At 41.4% G+C, this 24,946-nt stretch overlaps 2 protein-coding genes across 2 annotated transcripts in view; one reads left to right on the top strand and one right to left on the bottom strand.

Moving 5' to 3' along the window:
- LOC128741271 (Golgi-specific brefeldin A-resistance guanine nucleotide exchange factor 1) overlaps window positions 1-13,209 on the top strand; it is a 25,735-nt gene extending 12,526 nt beyond the window's left edge. Inside the window, exons 6-10 of the mRNA XM_053836958.1 lie at window positions 7-1,462; window positions 1,525-1,620; window positions 1,687-1,956; window positions 11,566-11,680; window positions 11,737-13,209. Coding sequence (XP_053692933.1) covers window positions 7-1,462; window positions 1,525-1,620; window positions 1,687-1,956; window positions 11,566-11,680; window positions 11,737-12,557 — 2,758 coding nt within the window. The 3' untranslated portion in view covers window positions 12,558-13,209. The remainder of the gene's footprint in view (window positions 1-6; window positions 1,463-1,524; window positions 1,621-1,686; window positions 1,957-11,565; window positions 11,681-11,736) is intronic.
- On the bottom strand, window positions 13,079-24,946 carry LOC128741272 (UPF0235 protein C15orf40 homolog). The gene is made up of 2 exons (XM_053836959.1): window positions 24,679-24,946; window positions 13,079-13,409 (listed from the first exon to the last, which is right to left on the bottom strand). Exons 1-2 carry the CDS (start codon window positions 24,905-24,907, stop codon window positions 13,216-13,218), a joined length of 423 nt encoding a protein of 140 aa, XP_053692934.1. The 5' UTR covers window positions 24,908-24,946; the 3' UTR covers window positions 13,079-13,215.

Here is a 24,946-nt window from a genome sequence, read left to right as displayed (position 1 = left end):
CCACAGTCTCAAACTTCTTCCGAAAAGCCTCATGGAAGCGGAGGACTTTTGCGAAGCAGGCGGAAAGGTGGTTCTGGTTCGCGACCAAAATCAGCTACCGAAAACGGACACCAGCCTGTTGAGCAGTTTGTACTCGTACCTGAGCAACGATAGCCAGAGGCAGCCATCGTACGAAGAACAGGAAATCATCAAGCAGTCCAAGCGCTGCATAAAAGAGTGTCAAATCGATCAAATCATTAACGAATCGAAATTCCTTCAGTTTGAATCGCTAGTGGAATTGGTTAACAATCTGCTGGGAATGTTGAAACCTCCCGAAAGCCACAAATCAGTTGGAATACCGTACGCCGAGAATACGGTTGTATTTCTGTTGGAACTGTTGGTGAAAATTTTAATCCAAAACAGAGATCGCTTGCTCCCTCTGTGGAAGTCCTGTCAGGATCAGCTCTATCTTCTGCTGATAGGCTCTTCCACGAACGATTACACCAATCTGCTGCAGCGAACAACCGTTGCACTGTTAAAACTAGCAATCTACCTAATGCGCAACGAAGAAATTTGCTCCACGATCCTGCAGAGCCTTCGCATGCTGCTGATGCTAAAACCGGCGGTAATCCTATCAATTTCGAAACCAATTTCGATCGGCATGTACGAACTGCTGAAAACAAGCGCACAGAACATCCACTCCGAAAGCGACTGGATAATAGTGTTCACCATTCTCGAGTGCGTTGGAGCCGGCGCTATGCCGCCGGAGTACGACGAGGCGCCGTCCATTTCGGGGGCGAAATCCGACGGGGCGCTTAGTAGCGAGGAAGATTCCGGCCTGCCCGATCGGGGTTACATTTCCGACTCGGAAATCAACACAATCAAGCAAACGTCGTCGAACTCGTGCACACCGCTGATCAGCCCGACCGGCGACAATTGGATTCTGGTCAACAAGGACGCCGACATTGTGTCCTCCCGGTCGGCTTCGCCGAAACATTCGATCCACTATCGCTGCAAGCTGCTGGAACACTCGCCGTTCGCGCTGGTGAAATGCTGGGAAAGTTTGGCTTTCATTGTCCGGAATGTGGCTCACATTACACCGTACAATTTCGAAAGCTGTGTCCGCTGCATTCGCACCTTTGTGGAAGCATCCATGAACGATGGCAAAGGAAAGCGGCGGAGGCAACATGGTGGTGGCGGTGGTGGTGGTGGCAGTGGTACGGGAAGTGGAAAAAATTCACGAAATCGAAATCGCAAAAACGACAGCAGCGATAGCGAGACGGAGGAGCTTCCCGAAGCGTACCAGTCCATTTCGATTCAGCTGCTGGATCTGATGCACACGTTGCACACCCGAACGGCGCAAATCTTCCGCTGGTGGGCTGAAGAAGGTGGTTCACTTCCGCAATGTTCCGCCCTGTGGTCCCAGGGTTGGTGCCCGCTGCTGCAAGGCATTGCCCGGCTAGCGACCGACCAACGACGACAGGTAAGCACCGTCGTATGTTTGTTCAAAATTGGTTCCCAATTAAACATTGTTTTAATTTTTAGGTCCGAACTAGTGCAATTACCTGCCTGCAACGGGCTTTGCTGGTGCAAGACCTGCAAACTCTCACCGGTTTAGAATGGGCTGGTTGTTTCAAACAGGTATGTTTGAAGCTAAATAGAGGTTTAACCACAATGCACCCCTAAACTCTTCTTTTTTTATTTCAGGTTTTATTTCCTCTGCTATCGGAACTGCTGGCTGAGAAACCAGCCAAACCGGCTGATGCCGGTTTGCTGGAAGAATCTCGCATGCGAACTGCCACTATTATGTCGAAAGTATTTCTGCATCACCTGACGCCTCTGATCGCCCTTCCCGGTTTCAACGAACTGTGGCTGGAAATCTTGGAGTACTTCGAACGGTTTATGAAAGTCGGTTCCGATATGCTGTACGAAGCGGTACTGGAAAGTTTGAAAAATATGCTGCTGGTCATGCATTCGGTAAGTGGTTTTGTCGTTGAACTCTATTAATTCTTCCCAACTATTGTATTGATCTAAACCTATTAAGTGAAGTTTTCTGTCATCATCGGAAAACAGCAGTGGTACATCTTTGACGAATAGTGTGGAAAATAGTGGTTCTAAGTTACTATCCTGTGACATTTCAGAGATATGCGCTAAATGTGCGAAGACATGTAAACGTTTTTGGGGAGGATTTTTTTACTTCATAAATCGAATTACCTACTTTATGAATTATTTTGATAAACTAACATTGTAAGAATAAGTATTTGAAACTGTCCGCATCTGGCTGCATCTGTGCACGCAAGAGCAGGGGCAAACAGCGAGATGCTAGAGCTACCGATAAAAGACTCTACTGTCGTAAGAAACGCCAGTACTGGGAATGCGTTCTTGCAGCAATGGAGAATTAGAAACCAGCTGTGGATTCATCAAACTTGGATGGGATAAAAAAAACCCCACAGCGGACCAAAGGTTTGTTTGCCTTGCGACAGACCCCCAATAAATTCCCAGAATTCAAACTGCAATGGCACCATTTGTTAATAGACTTCAAGGCGGCGTATTGGTCAATTAAACGAAATGAGTTGTGGCTTGATTATTCTTGAAAATAATTTTCCAACAAAACAGTGGTGGGCTGTCGAATTTGCTGTTCAACATTGCCCAAGAAGGTCTTGCCGAAAGGAAGGTGTGTCGAGAAGCGTGCCATCATCAAGAAATGTCACGTGAGCATGTAAGTATGCTTTTACGTGTCTTAAGGAGGAAACTGCGCTGCAAGGACAGACCTTATCATACGCTCTGCCAAAACCAAAAATATGGTGGCTGCTAGAGAACGTGGTATCCCGTTCAGGAGTTGGAACTGCGGTGGTGATCGATGGAGGTACTTTTGAAGTGGTCGATGATCTACCACGCATTGCGTAACCGTAACCAGTCGTGGTCCCATAGCCTGCAAGTTCGTATGAAACACGGGTTCCAGCATGGATATCTGTGTGTTTGATGCACCGCTCGTGCCGTATAGGGCTGTCGGTATTGGGTGATTTTGATGAAAACCGGTATTTCGGTATTGGCGTAGAAAATACCGGTAGTACCGGTAAAATACCGGTATTGGCAGATTATTCGGAATCAATAGAGTCTGACAAACGGCTCTAAGCGCATCAGGAATTTTTCTTTCATGTCTTCGAATTTATAGTAGAAAAACCCGCTTTAAGGGGGCATAGTACTTAAAAAAATCGAAATTTTTTTTATTGATTATTTCGAAAGATTAACATTTTGACCATATGTGTTTCAAGTCATTTCAATGAATTCCAAAAATTGACAAAGTTACAGCTATTTGTACCGCGCATGTCTGAAGCGATTACACGGCGAATAAAAAGTTCAACGTCGTTTTTCTCGAAACCAGGTTTTGAAAGTCGGTACCATAAATATCTCAAGAACGGCTCAAGCAATTCTCATGATTCTTTTTTTGTTTTAAAGCCAACAAAATTATCTAGTGTTTGACCCATCCTTTTTTTGATATTACTATTTTTGTATTTTTTAGAAATGTTTAAAGTCAATTTTTTCGACTAAAAACCTTACTTTTATGTTTGAATGTCCGCCATTTTGTTATGCGTTCGCATTTTAAAAAAAGGATGGGTCAAACACGAGATTATTTAATATAATTTCATGTCGTTTTGGAATTTTTCAATTCGGATAAGACCCCCAGCGTCAATCCATGGTACCGCAAGTCATGTTTTTTTTTCGAACGATCATGTTCAAGGAGCCGTAGGGGAGAGGGGAAGAGGTTCACATATGCAAACGAAATTGTAAATATTAGTATAAAGTTCAATATTTGGAATGCAAAAAACCCGAATCGATTCGCTTTTCGCGTTATCGAGAATAAAATATTTGAAATTAGGCAAAAAATATGGTGTAAAAAGTACTATGCCCCATTAAACTATTTTTAAATGTCCCGGAATTGTAGCTTCCAGCATATCAAATGCCCCGGTCTCCTATTGTCGCTTAACGAATTATCGTGCATCCCCAGAGCAGAACCTTAGCATAGTGTCATCCTCTTCATCATCGTTCACAGGTATCTTCTGTTCTCTATTATCAATCCCACTATTCGCAGAGCTTGGAAATGTTATCTGCTTGTTTGATCAATGTATCACTCGAAATACTTGAAAAATATTCCAAAGTCTTTCCTGGCAGATCCTTTAATGGCAAGAATGCCCAAAAAGCGGAAATATTCCCGTATTCCGACTAGGGCTCGGCATCCTCGAAACAAGTAAATGAAGCTGAAGATGAAATTCAATTCAATTGCATTCAAAGTTGCTGGCTTCCTACTGAATATTTGATAGACATTTGATTTGACAAATGACAAAACTTTTAACCCGTTTTATTGAGGCTGTTTGAAGCCAGTTTTAAAACGAAGCGGCATTGCTTCAGTTCAAACTAAAGCTTCATTACAGTCACCCCAGTATTATGGGCCACCCAGTATTATGGGCCAGTCTATACTTTACGTTAGTTTTATACGTAACAAATTAATATTTAGCTATCGAGTATGAGTTCAATAGATAGCAGCAACATTCTGCTGCATGGTTGACAGCAATACACTCAGTTCCAATGCGTTAATTTTCTTAATTTTCCGATAGTTGTCAGTTGGCTCCAATCGACTGTCGATTTGTTGTTATTTTTGCGGTTGTTATAAAAATTCGGTCGTGAATTATAAGCTGAATAGCGGCGTAAATTTGTGTATCTGGGCGTAAAATGGATGGAAATCGAGGGAATAGGTATGTATTCATAGAATTACGGTGAAACCACCTATAAAAATGCATTTTCCGCTTTAATATACGAAATTAAACAATGGCCCATAATACTGGAAGCAAAATTGACTTTTCCCAGTATTATGGGTCAAGCATTTATATCAACAGTATTCGCTGTTTATGACTATAATTGTAATTTTTTTTCTCAGAAAAACGAAAAAATGTGCAAAGAAAATAAATATACAGAAATCGAAGCTCTATGATCCTGATATATTGCATTACTTGATCTAGCACAGTGGTGCCCAGGCATAGGTATGGTGCGGGTCAAATCAGATCGCCACATAATACCACGGGCCAAAATGACCTCAGGCCATTCCAGGGCATAACAAAAGTGCGGTAGCAAAAACCATTTTCTAGAACTCACCACAAGATTGAAACAGGAAGGTATTCATATCCACAGCATACACGAGGCATTACAATTAAACTGAATGGCTTCTGTGCCATCAAAAAATTTACTCATAATTCCACCATCCCTCAAATCAGTCCGCGGGCCGCACGAATCATAACGAAGGGCCACATGCGGCCCGCGGGCCGCAGTTTGGTCATCACTGATCTAGCACGACAAACCGAAAAAATTCGAGAAGTTACAAAGGATCACAATCTATTGTACAGTACAGTTCCGCGTTATTTTTGGAAACCACCCAAAACTAATAAGCCAGGACCAAATACTTTCCTTCTTCTTGAACTTACTTACTTTACTTAGTTGGCTTGCCGTTCTAAGACAAAGCCTGATGAACAAAGTTTCTCCAATGCGCTCGGTTGTGGGCCCACGCTCTCCAATTTCTCAGACTCGCTCCACCTAGTTCAACCATCTTGCTCGCTGCACCCCTGGTCGTCTTATTCCTACCGGATGTGAGGCAAATACTTTCCAGGGTAGTTGTTCGGCATTCTTGCAACTTGTCCTGCTTATCGTATTCGGATAGCATTAGCCGCCTTTTGTATACTTGGTTTGCCATGTGCTATCCTGGAGACCATCACCTTGATGAAGCCTTCTGCGTGATTCGAATGAACTTGACAATTTACTCGAAATCCGAACATAGCGCTGAGTACCATCCATCATAGATTGAATCAGTTTGACGAGCTTCCTGAAGAAGAAGTTGCTGAGTACTGTACAAGATCACTAAATCGCGAGAACTACACACCCACGCACCCATACACCCGCACCCACCCACACCCACATACGCACACACACACACACACACGCGCGCGCCTCGCCTTTCTCTAAATAAAACCAGTTTTGTTTTACTGACCCTTAATACTGGGAGCATTGACCCATAATTTTGACCAGGTTTAAAAGTGGCCCATAATACTGGGAATGGAACATGCTTACATTTTGTTGTTCTGCCAAAAAGTTTGTGATTTTGGAATAAGTTTACCTACAGAACATCAAATTATGATATATTTATAACCAATTAAGTTATAAATAAACTGTAAATTATTTAAATCTGTGTTTCTACCAATAGTTTTGAGGCATCATCATGCGTAACTGGCCCATACTACTGGGATGACTGTACTTCATTGATGAGTAGTGATTTACTTATAAGTGACGTTGCTGGGCCCTGATCTTGTTTCCTAAATTCGTTATTTGAGAACTTCGACTAATTTGGTGGGTTTAAAATATCAAGTTGTTCAAAAATAAGAAACACGACATCTAGTTCTTACAATGAAACTTTTTTACGGCAAATATGCTCTACTGTGCCTTAAACGGGTTCAAGAGCTATAATTATTTGACCCACAATTTCACGTTCTTCACTGTTAGTAATCGCAGAATCTCGTCAGCATTAACACCAAGTTATTTGTTTATATGAGTTTTATAATCTTCCATCAAACTTAGTTCTTCTTCGAATAAGGAGTTTGAAAAAACTAAGATATTAAAAAATACCGGAAATACCGGTTTTTTGCTTTGCCAAAACCGGTACCGTCATCCGGGGATACTTGCAACACCGGGGTTACTTGCAACACTTTTGCGCATCGCACTTTTAACAGCTCTAACGCATTTGTTTGTCAACATAACGATTTGTAGCCAATGCCGTTTTAAAGAAGGGACGTTTACCTATTGTTTAGTCAAGTTGCATCCATTATATCATTGTTTTGCTTGTTTTTATACGATTGGAAAGTAATTTCACTTTTAGAATAGGAAAAATGGATGTGCAAAGTTGCGTCAGTTAATTGACATGAAATTATTTTTTATCATTCAGTTCCTGTACACAATTAGCGCATCATATAAGCTAACAAATAGCAACTTTGAGCTTTGTTTATGTTTTGAACTTGGAGAAGAAACGATGAATTCGTGTTGTTACTTCCAATGTGGCGCGGCTTGCAGTACTTGTAAAATAGATATTAATCGTAATAGACAGTATGTACAAAGTCAGTTAGCATCTGTACGATGTTATTTTATCTACTGCCAGCTCCGGGAAAATAAAATTGTGAAAAATTCCACGTGCCATGAAACAGCAATTTGGAGTTCGCCTTCATGCTGCATTTTCTCCGAATATCCTTTAAAAAGCGATAGACGCAAATGGCGAAGCAAAACATACCTCCAGTATCTCTTGTTTTACTGCAAACACACTCAAAATATCTAAAAATAGTCATTCGCGTTTTAAAATCAAATTTAAAATCATAAGAAACGCAAAATCAGAAAAGAGTTGCAAGTAACCCCGTTTACTGAGTAACATGCAACACCCCTATTTTCGGTTCATTCTACAGATTCATTTAGTTGATATTTTGTCTCATAATCATAAATCAAAAGTACTGACCACTATACATGTTTTGGCTACTTACACTTGGACACCTCCCTGAAGTAATACCGATAAGGTGGTTCCAGGGGGGATTGAGGCTGGAGACTCGAGTAGGGTTTTAGTGGGTCTGGATCCTCACGCCCCAGTAGGAGGGTCGGGATACCAAACCCCACTCCCTGAGTTGTCTTCTCAGGTGTCTGATAGCAGATTTCCCTACTCGTTAAAAAAAAACACTTGGACATAAACGGTACACTTCGAAAGTTATACCAAGTCAAAGTTCAAAAGTGTTGCAAGTATCCCCGGATGACGGTATTTCGGTATCCAAAAATTGGTCGGTATTACCGGTTTCGGTACTACCGGTTAGACAGCCCTAGTTCTATGCCTTTATCCTTCCGAACGTATTTCTGAAGAGCATCATCGTTTCAATTTCACGTACATTCTTCACGGTTGATAAATATTGTGGTTTCTTAGGAATATCGCTACCAAATCCATGGTGAAGGCCAAACGGGTCAGTTTTCTCTCCATCAAAAGAGGCATCAGAATCTGAACCTAAAAATTTAGTTTAATTAAGAAGAAAGCCGTATAAATATACCTTTATCATAATCGATAAGATGATCTATATTTGACGACGGCTTCTGGTACAGAACACTTTTTACGGTGTTCTCGCCATTATGCGCATGGCAAACTGTGGGTTGCCACATGCACAGATTACTCTGTGTTTAACAGATACTTGAAAGAAATCGCCTGTACAGAATCTGTATGCATAGAATACATATTTTCGCCAAATTACACAGATTAAACAGATTTTTAAGCTTTTACATGAGTGTGAAAGAGACGGAAATAGTCAGCAAAATGACTCTCTACCTTTTTCACTCTCATTGTTTTGCATTGGGCAGATTTCTGCACAGATATTTTTCCTCGCCGTACAGATTGTCAGATTTTTCCAACAAAAAATCAGAGGGGTTGACACGACACGACCGCATATATAGGTGACGCAGGACTACGTAAGTCTCTTTGTAGTGATAGTAGCATGTATTCATGCTTGTAATCATTCGATTCTTCATGTATACATACTAAATGCAACATATATACATGCTACATGCGTTGTATGCAGAGTTGCCACATGCACAGATTATTCTGTGTTTAACAGATATTTGAAAGAAATCGCCTGTACAGAATCTGTATGCATAGAATACAGATTTTCGCCAAATTACACAGATTAAACAGATTTTTGAGCTTTTACATGAGAGTGAAAGAGACGGAAATAGTCAGCAAAATGACTCTCTATCTCTTTCACTCTCATTGTTTTGCATTGGACAGATTTTTGCACAGATATTTTTCCTCGCCGTATAGATTGTCAGATTTTTCCAACAAAAAACACAGAATTATATGTGGCATCCCTGGTTGTATGTAACATTTATCAAAGTAGTAACATTGCATACGTTCAATTCTCAAAAGATTGTGCATTTGAAAACAATTTAACAAAATCAAGAACACAAACTATTGCTTTCCTGCTACCTTACTGAAATTAAAGATTGTTTTTATTACCCATGGTTCCCCACGTTGAAGGGATTTTACCAATTCAATCCTATTTTATCAACAGCACATCTTTTCAATACACTTCTAATGAAACGGTAAGCATGTGTATTCACGGGAAACTAGCAGTCATTGACTTTTCGTCGGAAAGCCCAATTTCGGAAGCAGCTTTTCGGCCCAAAAGCGGGAATGTGTTTATAAAAATGTATATACTGCATTCTTCTTGCCAATCTGAACACAGCGAATATATTTTCATAAACCGAATTTTTGTTTCAAACAAAAAAACTGCTTTTGAAATTGGCAGAATCGATGATGACTAATTTCACCTTCATACAGAGTCGTATTATAACCGAACACTACAGCTGTAGCACATTTTTCCAACACAGATATCAAATTCGCCGAGGTTTAATCGTCTCGCAGTAAAGAATTTGCGATCTGTTGGGACAACGAACTTGTGTCATTTTTTCTGGCACACTTCCCTAACACAGACATCAGATTGGACTAGGTTTAATCGCGTTCGTAATAAATCTGTTGGCACGAGGGGGCTTTGTCACTCTCTCTGGCGTACTTCCCAAGCAAGGACATCAAAATGGTCTAGGTTGAAGCGCGGTGTTAAGAAATCTTGTTGAAATGAGGAAGCTTTGTCAGTTGTTTTGGCTTACTTCCCAAGCACAGATATCAAATAGGTATAGGTATAGGTTTAGATCATCGCAAAGAATCTTTCAAACTAATCACGAAGCGAGAATTCTGGTAAAACATAGGTTCATTATTTTCAATTTTTCAATAGTTCAACATCAAGACTCCATACTTTTCTTCATTTGGGTCAATTCTTTGAAGATTTTCCGATCGATTGGTGTAAGAATATTGAAAATCGATCGGAAAACCGCTGAGCTATTAGCGCTCAAAACCTTTCATTTTTCGTGACGCTCGCATTTTTCGATTTTTTGGAATGACACCCTATCTCAAAACTTGCCGTAAGACGTAGTCCTACGTCAACAAATGAATCACAGTAATTTCCTTTTCAAATAACATTTTTTTCTGAGCACCGTAGCACTCCAAGAAAAAATATTTACCGTAGCTTTTCTGCTGCTAAAGATGATCAGTAAAATTTCGCCGAAATATCACTTCGCTACTAATAGCGTAACGACCTTAGCCGAAAACTCGTTGCTGTGTGCCTTTAGCACAGAACTTTCACTCGCGAAAACCGAACCGACTTAAGAAAACCGGATTTCTGCACACAATACCGAACACTTTTTACCTAGTCGCCACTTTTAATAATCTTCTTTTGTAATTATAACACGGTACGGGGATTTCGGAATAAACGCGCGATACAAAATAACCGGTAGCTATGGGTATCAGAATAGTTCTCTCAGCCGAGTCCCGCTCAACGCTATTTATTAGGTATCATTTACAAATGTGTTGGTTAACAACACTGGAAAGGATCTCAGAGAGAGATGATTAGAGAGTGCATTGGCATTAGCCTTAGCTAAGCCTTTTCTGCCATACATATCAACCTTATTTCAAGGTCAAGACAAAACACGAGGTTAATCTGTTCTATTTCTATGGAGTTATCTATATAAATGGGACTGTTATACGAGTAGCGGCAGTGAGCAAAAAACCGAAAATGAAGCCTGATAGAGGTTTGCTGTATTTGGCAATGTTACAAAATGTTACAAAATTTCGCTTCTTTGGGTAGGCAGCTATAATTTTTTTTACTCCGTAGTATTGTTTCATTTATCAGATCCGCTTATGATCCAACGTTTGTAGTCATACAGTGAGAGTTTTTCTGATTTTGTTTGTCAGCATTTTTAGAAGAAAATGGTACATTTTTTTCAAAGACAAAACATCAATTCAATCGTCGTCTTCATCCGACGAATCGGATGGTTCACAAAATACTAGATCTCTGACTTCTTTCTTAAGTAGTTCTTTGCTATTTCGTTTAAGTTCATTTCAGATCTTAGCTAGAAACGGGTCGGAAGTTGTGAGCAATCATGTTTAAAATATTTTGCGTCGTATAGCAACGGCTTGTCTTGCGGCTATTATGCTCGCACAAATTTCTAAAATCTTTGTTTCTGGTCTCCTGTTCCTCTTCGCTCATTATTCCAATTGTTAGAAGCGCAACATCGATAGCATCTGCACTATGCTATCAACATTTTGTGTACGCTCGCTGACATAGGATACCATAGAGTCGTACGGCTTCCAGTGCGACTGCATTTACGTTAACTATAAAACCACAAGAAAACATTCGTAGAATGATGTCGCATCTGTCTATAAGTTCTTTATCAATTCCCGTACCTTTGCTGGTCATATTGGAATCTTCATGTCGAACAGAGTTCATGTCATATTGGAGAACATGTCGAACAGAGTTACCATAACTGATTGTTCTTTGATCACCTTGATAATATCGATTAGTGAGCAACATTTTACTCGAAACTCATTTTAGATAAACGATTTGCTTTTCTCAACAATGTCTTTTACTTCGCGAGACTCCTGAATTTTAAATTCCAATTTTTCCTGTCTTGCAGGTTTGCGTATTCCATAATAGCGACGGAGTGACACATTCTACATTATGGGATGTAACCTGGCAGCGCATTTCCGGGTTTTTGCCCCATCTGAAAGATGAACTTTTTAAGACCGACAGTAAGTTACTAGTATTCGACGCATAATTTCAACCTATTAATCAATAAACTTTTTAGCTTCTAATACAAAGCCCGTTTTGGCACCTTCGGCACCATCGCCAGTTCCGACATCACCTGCCGTCGCAATGCCGGTTCCGACCCCGATAAACACGTTGCAACCAGTCCCACAAGTCCTCTCAAGTTCCCCGCCAGAAGGTGGACGCATAGCACCCGCTGCGACCAATCTGCTAATCAACAATACAAACAATATAAACCACCCGCCCATAATACCGCAAGTCCCGTTGGGCGTTCCGGTCCTGATAGCACCATCAAATCCCCCGCCAACAGCTGTTGCCCCTACACCGTTCCCATCCGTAGCCCAATCCGAATTCCAACCACCATCCAGCCCTGCCGACATGAATCGCTACTCCAACATAATTGAGCTACCAGTTACACCATCACCTCCTCCATTCATCCCGGAACCGCAACCAGACCAGCCTGAACCCACACCAGAGTACAGCTCACCGGAGCAAACCCAACCACATCCTTCGTCGGTCCCGCTGAGCCACTTGCTGGCGGGCAATCAATACCCTTCGCTAAGCAACGTACCGATTGGCATCGCTCAAAGCTTTGCCCCTATGTTTGTCCAGCCAGCTGCGGGACCAGCCGAAGGTGCTGACATCTACAGCGACTACATTAAGGATCCGTACAATCTGACACTGCAACTCGAACCGAATGCGAACGGAGCCGCCGGAGCACCACCTAGCCAGACCCAATCATTCTCGCCGGGTGAAACACAACAGCCAAACGTACTGCAATCCGCCAACTACTTTAGTACGATCCAGTTCGGAACCGGTCGGATACCACCAGGTTCGGAAATTTTATTTGGTGAACCGTAGACCCTAGTTCTAGCAGCGCGTACAAGCAACCGACCGGAGGAGAAAATGGTTCTAATTTGAAATTCTCTCTTCTCTTCACATTCCTTGCATGCTTTCACGGGATTCGTTTCGTTCTACGATTGCAAATCAGCAGAAACCGAAGAAGACTAGGGATTCTAAAAATACGACACATTTCTCAACCCGGTTTGAGTAAACCTAATGGTAGTTAGTAAAAACTTTTTAGAGAAAGTCAACGTTCGCGTTTAGCTAAAAGAAAAATGATAGAAAATCAGAACTTTTTCCCGCTCAGCAAAAGCATCGGACAATTGCCGATGTTCTTCACATTTGTACTACGTATTGGAAACCACTTGATAAAACTGTTGATATCTATTATAAACCTATTAACCATTCTATATAGAGTAATGTGGAAACAAGAAAGGAAACATACGTGTTGGATAGGGCTTACTAGACAGACCCCAAGTTTGTAGAAAGGTATTCTTTTTGTTAATATTTTTTTAGATTTATGTGCACTAAGCCGTCGTTTTACAATGATTTTATTCGTTGGAGGTAAAAAAAAAGTATAATTATACACCCGTACACATCTATAGAATGAGAGGAAAATAAAGTAGTAGCTAAAACTTACCCATCAAAAGAGAGTGTTCGGTTGCCCTGCTGCCTATCACGTCTGTTGAGCTTCCTTCCGAAACGTATCCAGCACCTGTTCGGGAGTGCGGCATCTCTTCTCCAGAACGACCGTCTTCTGGCGGGACTTTGAACCTTTGTCCAGGCTGACGTCACTTTTGCGCAAATCCAACAGCTTCGCCAGGTATTTGATCAGTTCTGCGTTGGCTTCACCATCGAGCGGTGGGGCAGCTGGAAGGGATTGGTTTATGATTTTATTTCGATATTCCTTTTGTGGGTTCGTCAAATAAGGGAAAATCGTTCAATATGCTACAATGACAAAAGGATAATAGATTCGCCATCACAAGTGGCTCTCTAAAAATTAACTAGTATGGTTTGAAATAAGCAACAACTACTCGACAAGTACCCTATTTTAATATTTTTACTGAAGAAAAAAATCAGAGGGGTTGTGCACAAGACACGACCGCATAGGTGACGTAGGACTACGCAAGTCTCTTTGTAGCGATAGTAGGATGTATCCATGTATGTGCTTCATTCTCGGTTGTTTGCTCAGAAGATGCTCATTTGGCTACACCGTCTCAACTAAACAGAATACGAAAAAGTAGTGTAAAGGGCAATTATAGAGCTAATTATTATCTAGATTTTTGTTGAAGAAAGTATAGTTTTATCTTTTGTATTTACGGCGCTATGCGATTGCTACCCCGTTGGTAGCCAAATGAGCGCTCTTTTCGCTACCAACGGGGTAGTAGCATCATAGCCCGGTAAATACAAAAGATAGAGCTATACTTTCTTCAACAATAATGTAGATAATAATTAACTCTACAATTGACTTTTACACTACTTTTTCAAATTCTGTTTCGTTGAGGCACTGCAGTCAAATGATCATCTATAAGGCAAAAAACTGAAAATGAAGCCTGGTAATAATACGATTCTTCATGTATACATACTACACTGCCGGTGGAAGCATAACTGTCCCATGTTACGTTGTGTCATTTTCGACATTTTGTTGTCTAACGTTATAATTATATATATATTTTTATAATATGAATCGAAAGCATGATGTTTATACTAGAAAAACTCGAAAAAATTTGAAGCCAATTTGTCCCAATGGAAAAATGGGCGCATATTTGTCTTGCTGCATATACCTTTTCATATAAAATGGTTTCAAGTTGTATACAAAATTTAGTGAAGTTTTTCAACATTATCTCAAAGAGGGGTGAATAATAACATGAAAACTAAGTAATTTTAGAAAAATCAGTTTTTCAACTTTGAGTGCGATTTTCTCATTTTCGTGTTTTATAACATGGGACAGATATGCTTCCGGCGGCAGTACATGCGTTGTACGTAACGTTTATCAAAGTAGGAACATTGTATACGTTCAATCCTCAACAGATTTGGGAGTTATTTCTACGAATTTATTGAATCTATTTTATTAAAACGAATCAGTCACACTAAACCAAACAGTAAATCAATTTTCATGATCTGTTTCTACGTTCAATGGAGCTTTTCCTCTGGTAATCCGTACACGGTACGCGCTAGTTTTCAAAAAGCTGAAAATTTTACGCAAAACTTTTCTGTGGCTTACAAAAAAAGAACACTGATTTACAAGCTGCAGACGTTTTGGAAGTTGTAGAATATGTCATCCGTGACCAGAAAACTTATTCCCGCCATTTGTTGGTCGTCCGCAACGGCGAAAAATTCAACTTTTCCCACGTTACCTGTCTTATTATCGTATTAACTGGACAAGAAAATATAATAAACAATTCTTCAATTGTTGCGTGATCCTTAAAAGAACCGATTGCTTGATTATCATAACTCCAGCTTGCAATAAACTTGCACTTAACGTAATTTTCTTTTCGGTAAACGGCTTGTTGCAACGAACCAACCGGAAAACCACAGCGCTATGCGATCGACGAAGCCGTTCGTGTATAGTCTTCTCTTCATCTTTAGCATAGAGCCGGGATGGCTCGTGCTGTTTCAAGCACTCGTCTCCATTCAACTCGGTCTTGGGCCACTCGTCGTCAATTTCCTAGTCGTCTCAGAAGTCGCAAATGGCTTTCGACCTGGTCAAGCCATCGTGCACGTTGGGCCCCCTTCCTGGTGCCGGTGGGGTTGTTGAAAAGAACTTTCGTCGCACTGTCGTCCTGCTAACTTTCCCTAGATGTACGATGGGAGTCTCCCCAAGCAGTGACTGTAGCTCGCGATTCATACGCCTTCGCCACTCTCCGCTTTCAGTTTATACTCAGCCAAATATCGCCGCAGCACTTTCCGCTCGAACACGGCAAGGGCGCGTATGTCCTCCGTAAGCAGCGTCACGGCTTCAAGTCCATAAAGAACTACCGGTCTAATAATGGTTTTGTACATTGTTAGCTTCGTGCGGCGGGGTATGATTCCTGATCGTAGCGTTTTACGAAGGGCAAAGTAGGCCCGATTTCCCGCTTGGATGCGCCGCTGGATCTCCTTACTAGTGTTGTCCGCGGTCACCAGCGATCCCAAATACACAAACTCCTCTACCACTTCTAGTTCGTCGCCGTCAACGGTTACCGTCCGTGGGAAACGCGCATTTGTTTCCTTTGAGCCTCTTCCTTTCATGTATTTGGTCTTCGACGCATTTATTTTTAGCCCAATTCTCCTAGACTCCGCTTTCAGTCGCAAAGTTCCTTGCTATGATATCGAAGTCATCTGCAATGCCAAGAAGTTGGCTACCCTAAAAATCGTGCCTCTCGTTTCGATGCCCGCTCGTCGGATCACCCCCTCAAGAGCGATGTTGAACAGCATGCAGGATAAACCGTCACCTTGTCTCAACCCTCGCCGCGTCTCGAAGAGACTCGAGAAACGAACAGGGACTGCGCACGAAACACATCACTCGATCCAATATAGCTCTGATCAGTCCGTGTCAGTTTGTCCGGAAAACCGTGTTCGTGCATTATCTGCCATAGCTTGTCTCGATCGACTAGATCGTATGCTGCTTTGAAATCAAAAAGGATGTGATGCTTGGGCACGTTGTTCTCCCGACATTTCTGCAAAATCTGTCGGATAGTAAAAATTTGGTCCGTAGTTGCGCTAGTCCCCATGAAACCCGCCTGATCATTCCCTAGAGCCTTTGCTAGCGTTTCTCCGTCATGTTTATAAAGCTCTGTCGGTAGGCGGTCCTTCCCAGCGGCTTTATTGGTCTTCAGCAGCCCGATTTCTCGCTTGACTTCTTGGAGTTCAGGTGCTAGGATATTACTATCTTCCTTGGGCGCTCCTAGGTTAATTTCCGTTCCCCCTCCTTCTGCGACTTCGCCATTGAGGTGTTCATCGAAGAACTGCTTCCACCTGTCGACCACCTCGCGCTAGTTTGTAATTAGATTCCCTCCCTCGTCCCTACACATGTCAGGTTTCGGTGTGTAGCCCTTCCGAGTTTGGTTGACAATTCAAGCAGTATCAGACTACCAAACAGAAGGATGGTAGCGGCAGGAAACACGGCACCATAGACGCAAAGTATGCCACGATAGTAGCTGCCACCTACCATATACCTATAGCAAGGATGGTAAAAATGTAATGAACGGTTGACTCATTTTACGTCATCCACAGATCATTTGCGAGACAACGAATTTTCAACAACGTATTCTCCTTTTGTACATTCTCAGGAACTGAAAATTTATAGGTGGCAACATAGTATTCCTGTTCCGGTATTGGTCTGGTAGGTTTCACCATTCATCACAATACAGAACAATTTTATGAACAGCTTCCTTTCGCGAGTTTTGGCCACCGTGTTCTGTTTGTCACTCCAGTTCGGTGCCATCCGAACTTTGTACACGTGCAGTCCACAAAGTGTCATTGTTTATTGCACAAAATAAACCGAAAATTTAGCCTGTTTTGGCCACATCCTGAATCGAAATATTGGGTTGTGCTTGAATGCGCAACTACCATGCTGGTATTCGTCGGGTCTATGGTGGCGCGTTTCCTACCGCTGTCATCATTCCGTTTGGTAGTCTGATGCTTCTTGAACGTCTGATTACTTGGGATATGGTTGAGTGTTCGATTCTGAGCAGTTTATTGCTCCGTCGATGAGAAGCATTTGGATTTTCGAAGAAAGCACCCAAAGTTTTTTGTGTACTTTCTCTTGTTCCAAAGATATCACTGTAATCTCCTAATCTATTTTGGTCCACCGATATAAACAACATCCTTTGAACTATCATTAGTCAAAATTTCTGTTATGTTTACTCATGCGGTAAAAAGTTAACTAATCAGCGTGTCTAGTTTTTTCGAATACAGATTTCAAAATACCCACAACTCAAAAGCGAAAGGCTGAATCAATAAGGTGTATTCGAATAAGTTGTAGGAAATTAAATGTAGTTAATAGATATTTTATAGAAACACTGGAGCAACTGGAGTAACATATGAAAAAGACGTGTTCAACATTAAAAATTAAAATAAATCTTCTCTCCGAATATCTCGAAAACGCCTACATTTAGAAAAAATATTATTATGACCAATTTTGTTGTAAATGACATAAAAAATTATTATTTGCGTTACAAATTCATATACATATTACTTGAAAAAGCCCAAGTTGGAAAAAAATCATGAAAGTCGTTGTTCTACGAAGTCCGTCCATGAAAGTTGCTCCATCTCAGGATAACTTTTAAAAGGTTGCAAATTACTTCTATCTTTGAAAAAAATTAAAAATTTTCAAAAATTGTTTATTTTTGATATCTTGATTTCAAAAGTTAAGTTTTTTCAATTTTTTTTTTAAATTGGTAAAAGATTTTTTTCAGTGCATATTTTTTTCATGTTACTTACTTACTTACTTATTCAGCCGAGAGCCGGGGTAGCTCTTGCCGTATCAAGAATTCTTCTCCATTCTCGATCTTGGGCTACTCGTCGCCAATTCATTGCGCGTCTCGACACACGCACGTCGGCTTCAACCTGGTCGAGACGCGGCGGCGTTGACCAGCGTAATGCCGCGGTAGTTACAGCAGTCTAGTCGGCCGCCCTTTTTGTAGATGGGACAGACTACGCCTTCCATCCACTCCTCCGGTAGTTTCTCTTCTTCCCAAATCCTTGAAATCAGCCAGTGAAGTGCCGTTGCTTGGCCATTTTTGTAGAGTTCAGCCGGGAGTCGGTCCTTTACGGCGGCTTTGTTATTCTTCAGCAGACCGATTTCTCGCCGGATCTCTTCAAGATCAGGAGCCGGTACGCTGTTGTCGTTTGTAGGTACTCCGAGGTTAACTTCCATTGCGTCTCCTGCTGCTATATCGCCGTTGAGGTGCTCATCGAAGAACTGATTCCACCTGTCGACCACCTCGCGCTCGTTTGTGATTAGTGATTAGGGAGGGGATCCTCGTCCCTACACATGTCAGGTTTTGGTGAGTGGGCCTTGTGAGTTTGGTTCACCTTCTCGTAAAACTTGTGGGTGTCATTAGCCCGGAATAGTTGTTCTAGCTTCTCACGATCTCTGTCCTCCTTCTTGCGCTTTTTCCTCAGGATCGTGGTCAACTCATTCCTGGCTTGTCGATACTTGGCCAAATTCTCTCTCGTGGATATGGTCAGATAGTTTTCCCAAGCTCTTTTTTTTCCTCTCTATCGCTTGTTGGCATTCTCCGTCAAACCAATCATTTCGTGCACTCGAGGTTTCCACACCTCGATAAAAACCGGCCCTCGATGAGAATATGGTCGATTTGGTTCAAGGTTCGTTGATCAGGTGATCTCCAAGTGGCCTTGTGATATTGTGGGGAAAGAAGGTGCTTTTGATCACCAGGTCTCCTGCCGGTGGAAGCATAATTGGCCCATGTTACATTTTGTCATTTTCGACATTTTGTTATCTAACTTTATAATTATATATGTATTTTTAGAATCTGAATCGAAAACATGGTGTTTATACAAGAAAAACTCGAAAAAATTTGAGGACAATTTGTCCCACTGGAAAAATGGACGCATATTTGTCATAAAGTCATACAGTGGATAGAACAAATGCTTAGTAACCGATTGCTTTTTTCGTCCTTACGGCAAGCAAGCATTTGGAAGCAAAGTGTTTGTGGATGTCCACAAGGTGGCGTTCTCTCGCCTCTTTTATGGAACCTTGTGGCGGACAACCTTTTGAGGAAACTCAATGGTCTAGGCTATCCGTCATACGGTTTTGCGGATGACTATCTCATCCTAGTAGTTGGAAAGTGCATAAGCACATTATTTGACTTAATGCAGCACGCACTACGTGTCGTAGAAACGTGGTGCCGAGAAACTGCACTTTCGGTAAATCCGAGCAAAACATCTATCGTCTTATTTTCAAGACGTAGAAATACCAATGGAGCTCGCGCTCTGCGCTTTTACGATTCGGATGTTGATGTTGTGAACGAAGTGAAGTACGTGGGGTTGATTCTCAACTCCAAGCTTGACTGGTCCACAAATATTGATTTCCGAAATTAAAAAGCGTGCATGGCCTTTGGGCAATGTAGACGAGCAATTGACAACTCTTGGGGGCTTAAACCCAAATACATACACTGGTTATACACGGTCGTTGTCAGACCAATACTGGCGTATGGTTGTCTTGTATGGTGGCAGAGAGGGGAAGTTGTGACTATCCAGACAAAGCTAAACCATCTTCAAAGGATGTGTTTAATGGCAATGTCTGGTGCATTTACTACAACTCCTACTACCGCCCTAGAAGCTATTTGCAATATTAAACCTCTACACTTCCACCTGAAGCAAGAGGCACTAATATGTGCTTATCGACTACACGCGATTGGCCTTTGGCAGTCTGTGGACGGTTCCACTGGTCATACTCGATTGTGGTCGCAAATTGTTGCTGAGGACAAGTTTGCCCTTGCTCCTAGCGATGTAACGCTCATGCGTACTTTCCCGTATAGGACTTTCTCAAGTGACTTTCCTCCTAGAGAGGATTGGATGTCAGGCTACTTGGAAAGGAAAATTTCCGACTATGTGGTCTGTTATACCGATGGTTCCTTGTACGAAGGTCGCGCGGGTGCTGGTGTTTACTGCCGTGAGCTGGAATTGGAGGAATCCTATTCGTTGGGTAGTTACTGCACCGTTTTTCAAGCTGAAATCTTTGCAATTATGTGCGGAGCTCAGTTTGCACTTCAGAAAGAACTGATAGGCAAGATTATCTACTTCTGTTCTGACAGTCAAGCCGCTATAAAAGCAAAGGGCTTTGCGGATAATTCTAAATCTAAAACAGTCATCGCCTGCCACACCCAATTAGAAGAACTAAGCATTCTAAATGCCGTTCATCTGGTTTGGGTTCCTGGCCATTCTGGTATAACCGGAATGAATGGGCTGATGAACTAGCAAGATCTGGAGCAGAAAAGTCGGTTTTCGGACCGGAACCTGCTTTACCAATAGCGGCATGTTGGATAAAACAAAAGATTCGATCTTGGTTTTCATCTGAACATGTACGTTATTGGGAAAATCTTGAAACTTGTCGTCAAACGAAAAGTTTCATTGTTAAGCCTTGTGAGAAGTTGCGAAATTTCTTTTGCAACACTCAAAGGTAAATTGCAGTATTCTTGTCAGATCACTGACTGGTCACTGCAGACTAAATTATCATATGGCTACGATTCAGCGAGCTGAATCGTTTCATTGTAATTTATGTGAATCCGACTACGGTACACCATATCACGTAATTTGCAACTGTCCTACAGTAGCACAATTGCGTCATAGGATCTTTGGATCCTACGTCTTAAATGAATCGGATTTTAGGAAACTAAAATTACGAGACATTTTGATGTTTCTTACCGAAAGCGGTATTGAGCTATAAGCTCTTATTTATCATGAGTATACCCTTCAGGGGGTGTACTTTTGATAAGTTAACTACCAAGGATTGCAGTATCCCCTCGGGGGTACAAAAATCTCTCGGTATATAGGTATATGTTTGTATTTGTCCAAATTCCTCATCCACCCCTTCCTATTCCTCCTGTTTTCCTTCCCGTCCTCATCAGATGACACAGGCAAGATGGGCAAGGCACAAATCTTCCACATGATTGTGAGGAACGTGCTGCTCGAGCCAAAGATGCTGATACCTGATACCTGATTAGAATATGAATCGAAAACATGGTGTTTATACAAGAAAAACTCGAAAAAATTTGAGGACAATTTGTCCTACTGGAAAAATGGACGCATATTTGTCTCGCTGCATATACCTTTTCATATAAAATGTTTTCAAGTTGTATACAAAATTTAGTGAAGTTTTTCAACATTCTCTCAAAGAGGGACAAATAATTACATCAAAACTAAGTAATTTTAGAAAAATCAGTTTTTCAACTTTGAGTGCGATTTTCTCATTTTCGTGTTTTGTAACATGGGACAGATATGCTTCCAGCGGCAGTCTCGGGAAGCCGCAAAGTTGATGCATCGCTGGCCGTTATCGTTCGTGTCGGTGTGCAGGCTATGGGTCCCGATCACCGGTCTATACATTGCTTCCCTGCCGATCTGGGCGTTCATATCCCCGATGACGATCTTGATGCCCCGTCGTGAGCACGTACGTTGCCTCCAGCTGCGCATAGAACGCTTCCTTCTCGTCGTCGGGTCTACCTTCGTGTGGACAATGCACGTTTATGATGGTATAGTTGAAGAAACGGCCTTTTATCTTCAACACGCACATCCTCTCGTTGATCGCTTTCCAATCCATTTCGTAGGTCGCTCCACCACTCTGGAAAAATTGGGCTTTGCCGCCACGGATCCTCCACACCTTCTCGCCCTTGCGGCAGATCTCCTGCAGTGCCACGATGCCAAACTTTCGGGGTTCTAGCTGATCGAGCAGCACCCTGTCGCCACCAACGAAATTTAGCAGTCGGCAGTTCCAGGTACCAAGTCTCCATTCCATGTCCTTATTTCGTCGCCTTGGTCCATGCCGAATATTCCGCGAAGATATTTCTTGACTCTTGTTGTTAGTTTTTTGGGTTTAGATAGGTTGCGCAGTAGGGCTTACGCTATCGAGTCTCGGGATGAGGCTGCCATCTTTCAGTGTCGAGACAACACTGTTAGTATATGACCTTAGTTTCCACCGGGGTTGGTTACCCGATCTCCACTAAGGTTGCTCGTATTCCGGCTGGTACCAGGTGGAGGTAGGAGTAGGAGTTGCTAGATAAGAGGCTAGAGACCACAATGGGTCTGTTTTATGCATTATCCAACCATTTACCAACATTTTTTCATGTTCAGAAATCAATTTTCTACAACTTTATTTGCTTATACATAATTTTTGTAAAATCGATAGTTTTGACGTAGGACTACGTCTTACGGCAAGTTTTAAGATAGGGTGTCATTCCAAAAAATCGAAAAATGCGAGCGTCACGAAAAATGAAAGGTTTTGAGCGCTAATAGCTCAGCGGTTTTCCGATCGATTTTCAATATTCTTACACCAATCGATCGGAAAATCTTCTAAGAATTAACCCAAATGAAGAAAAGTATGTATTCTTGATGTTGAACTATTGAAAAATTGAAAATAATGAACCTATGTTTTACCAGAATTTTCGCTTTACGATGATCTAAACCTATACCAATTTGATATCTGTGCTTGGGAAGTAAGCCAAAACAAGTGACAAAGTTTCCTCATTTCAACAAGATTTCTTAACACCGCGGTTCAACCTAGACTATTTTGATGTCCTTGCTTGGGAAGTACGCCAGAGAGAGTGACAAAGCCCCCTCGTACCAACAGATTTCTTACGAACGCGATGAAATCTAGTCCAATCTGATGTCTGTGTTAGGGAAGTGTGCCAGAAAAAATGACACGAGTTCGTTGTCCCAACAGATCGCAAATTCTTTACTGCGTGACGATTAAACCTCGCCGAATTTGATATCTGTGTTGGAAAAATGTGCTACAGCTGTAGTGTTCGGTTATAATACGGCTGTGTATGAATACGCATGCTTGCCGTTTCATTAGAAGTGTAGTGAAAAGATGTGCTGTTGATAAAATAGGATTGAATTGGTAAAATCCTTTCAACGTGGGAAACCTTGGATAATAAAAACAATCTTTAATTTCAGTAAGGTAGCAGGAAAGTAATAGTTTGTGTTATTGATTTTGTTAAATTGTTTTCAAATGCACAATCTTTTGAGAATTGAACGAATGCAATGTTACTACTTTGATAAATGTTACATGCAATGCATGTAGCATGGTTATATGTTGCATATAGCATGTATACATGAAGAATCGAATGATTACAAGCATGAATACATGCTACTATCACTACAAACTTTGTAGTACAAAGAGATTTACATAGTCCTGCGTCACCTATATATGCGGTCGTGTCTTGTACACAACCCCTCTGATTTTTGAGATACAATCTTTCAAATATAATACCCATGAAAATAAATACGCCCTTATTAAAAATGAGTCTTGAATCAAAATGGCGCCTGTGGAACGTCAAAACCTGTGGAAAGTGCATATTTCCTCCTATCCTATTTGCAAAGATTCACCTAAATCAGAAAGGTTTAAATTTTGTCATTTACCTATTTCACGTGGAACTACTCAAGAGCTGTGTCTAGAGTCACTCTAAGATCTAACAGTTTGTACTCAGTTTAATTATTCTCCGTTAATTGTATAGTCAATTGATAAAATACTCTTTTTACGATGGAAACTAATTCTGCAACATTTGGTGATATTAATCTGCATTCCATTGACTAGCATTCGAACAAATTCGTGAAATAAAATTTGAAGTAAATAACCATCAATGTTGTCAATGACATTGAACTATCTTTAAGTCGTCAGCATAGACTAAATAGGAGCAATTTCCGAGACAAATGATTGTGTCGGTAATGAATAGCGACAACGGGAGCGGGCTCAAATTGCTTCCTTGCGGCATACCTGCACTGTTCGTAAACCAGCTTGAGAGGAAGGCTCTGTAACCGCAAGGTAGGTCATGGGTTCGAATCTTACTAGAATCAGGACATTTGAAGTCAAAGTGACTTTAGCATGGGTTTATTTTCAGGCTCCTCATCACCCTTCCTTCATGCTGAATTATATATTATCCCGATATGGCCTATTGACAGTGCAAAAATGACTAATAGTAAAATGCACTGGTTATCTGCGCCGGAGGTGGCTGTAATTGAGGACAGCGCTGTCATGTGGAACGAGATGGCACCCGGGCAATATAACAATAGATCAACGATAATGGTCGTAGTGATGAGTCCGTACAGGTAAAAACAGCATGAAATGGACCCGCCAACTGTCTTCAGCACAAATAAAAACTAAAGTTCAACGCAATGAACGTAGAATAGCATCCGATTTTGGTTAATTTTGCTCAGTATCGAATGGTCTATTTTGTCAAATGCTATTTTGAGATCGGTATGGACTGAATCAGTTTGTCACTCCAATGTTAAGAAAGCCAAGGGATGTTTTTTGAAAATGCACAGTTTGTCTTAAAACTACAGGATAAGCAAGTTTCCCACGATGCTGGTAAATCTGAATTCTCAGGTTTGACTATAAGAGCAAATGTTAAACGAGTAGAATTTTACCTAAGAAAATATAAATTTCAAAAGCAACTTATTTTTTTCCCAATTTACTTACCAATCTGTACTCCAACACCGTCCTCACTTATATCTGTTATACCATTGAATTTAGCTCCTGGTTTGGCTTGAATTTTGATCAACACGCTACCACTTTTAGGATCTACGTAGACCGGTCCTTGCACCGGTTTCGGTGTAGCCGTAGCACCAGCCTGTTTCCCAGCTGCTTTACCTGCTTTCGACGGTTTCGATTTACTAGACATGGCCCGCAAAAGCTGCAGCGTTTTCATACCAAACCTCACTAAAATTGTAATGGAATATTGTTCGCA

The sequence above is a fragment of the Sabethes cyaneus genome, chromosome 3, assembly GCF_943734655.1.
Source record: "Sabethes cyaneus chromosome 3, idSabCyanKW18_F2, whole genome shotgun sequence".
Classification (NCBI taxonomy): Eukaryota; Metazoa; Arthropoda; class Insecta; order Diptera; family Culicidae; genus Sabethes; species Sabethes cyaneus.
The sequence above is the reverse complement of the archived record's forward strand: the minus strand, read 5'-3'. Positions and strand labels throughout refer to the sequence as shown.

Excerpts from the sequence above, each read along its gene's own strand:
- LOC128741272 (XM_053836959.1), bottom strand. The coding sequence starts at position 24,907 with ATGAAAACGCTGCAGCTTTTGCGGGCCATGTCTAGTAAATCGAAACCG. Across the intron at positions 13,410-24,678 it reads CGGTGTTGGAGTACAGATTG|CTGCCCCACCGCTCGATGGT; the intron begins GTAAGTAAATTG and ends AATCCCTTCCAG.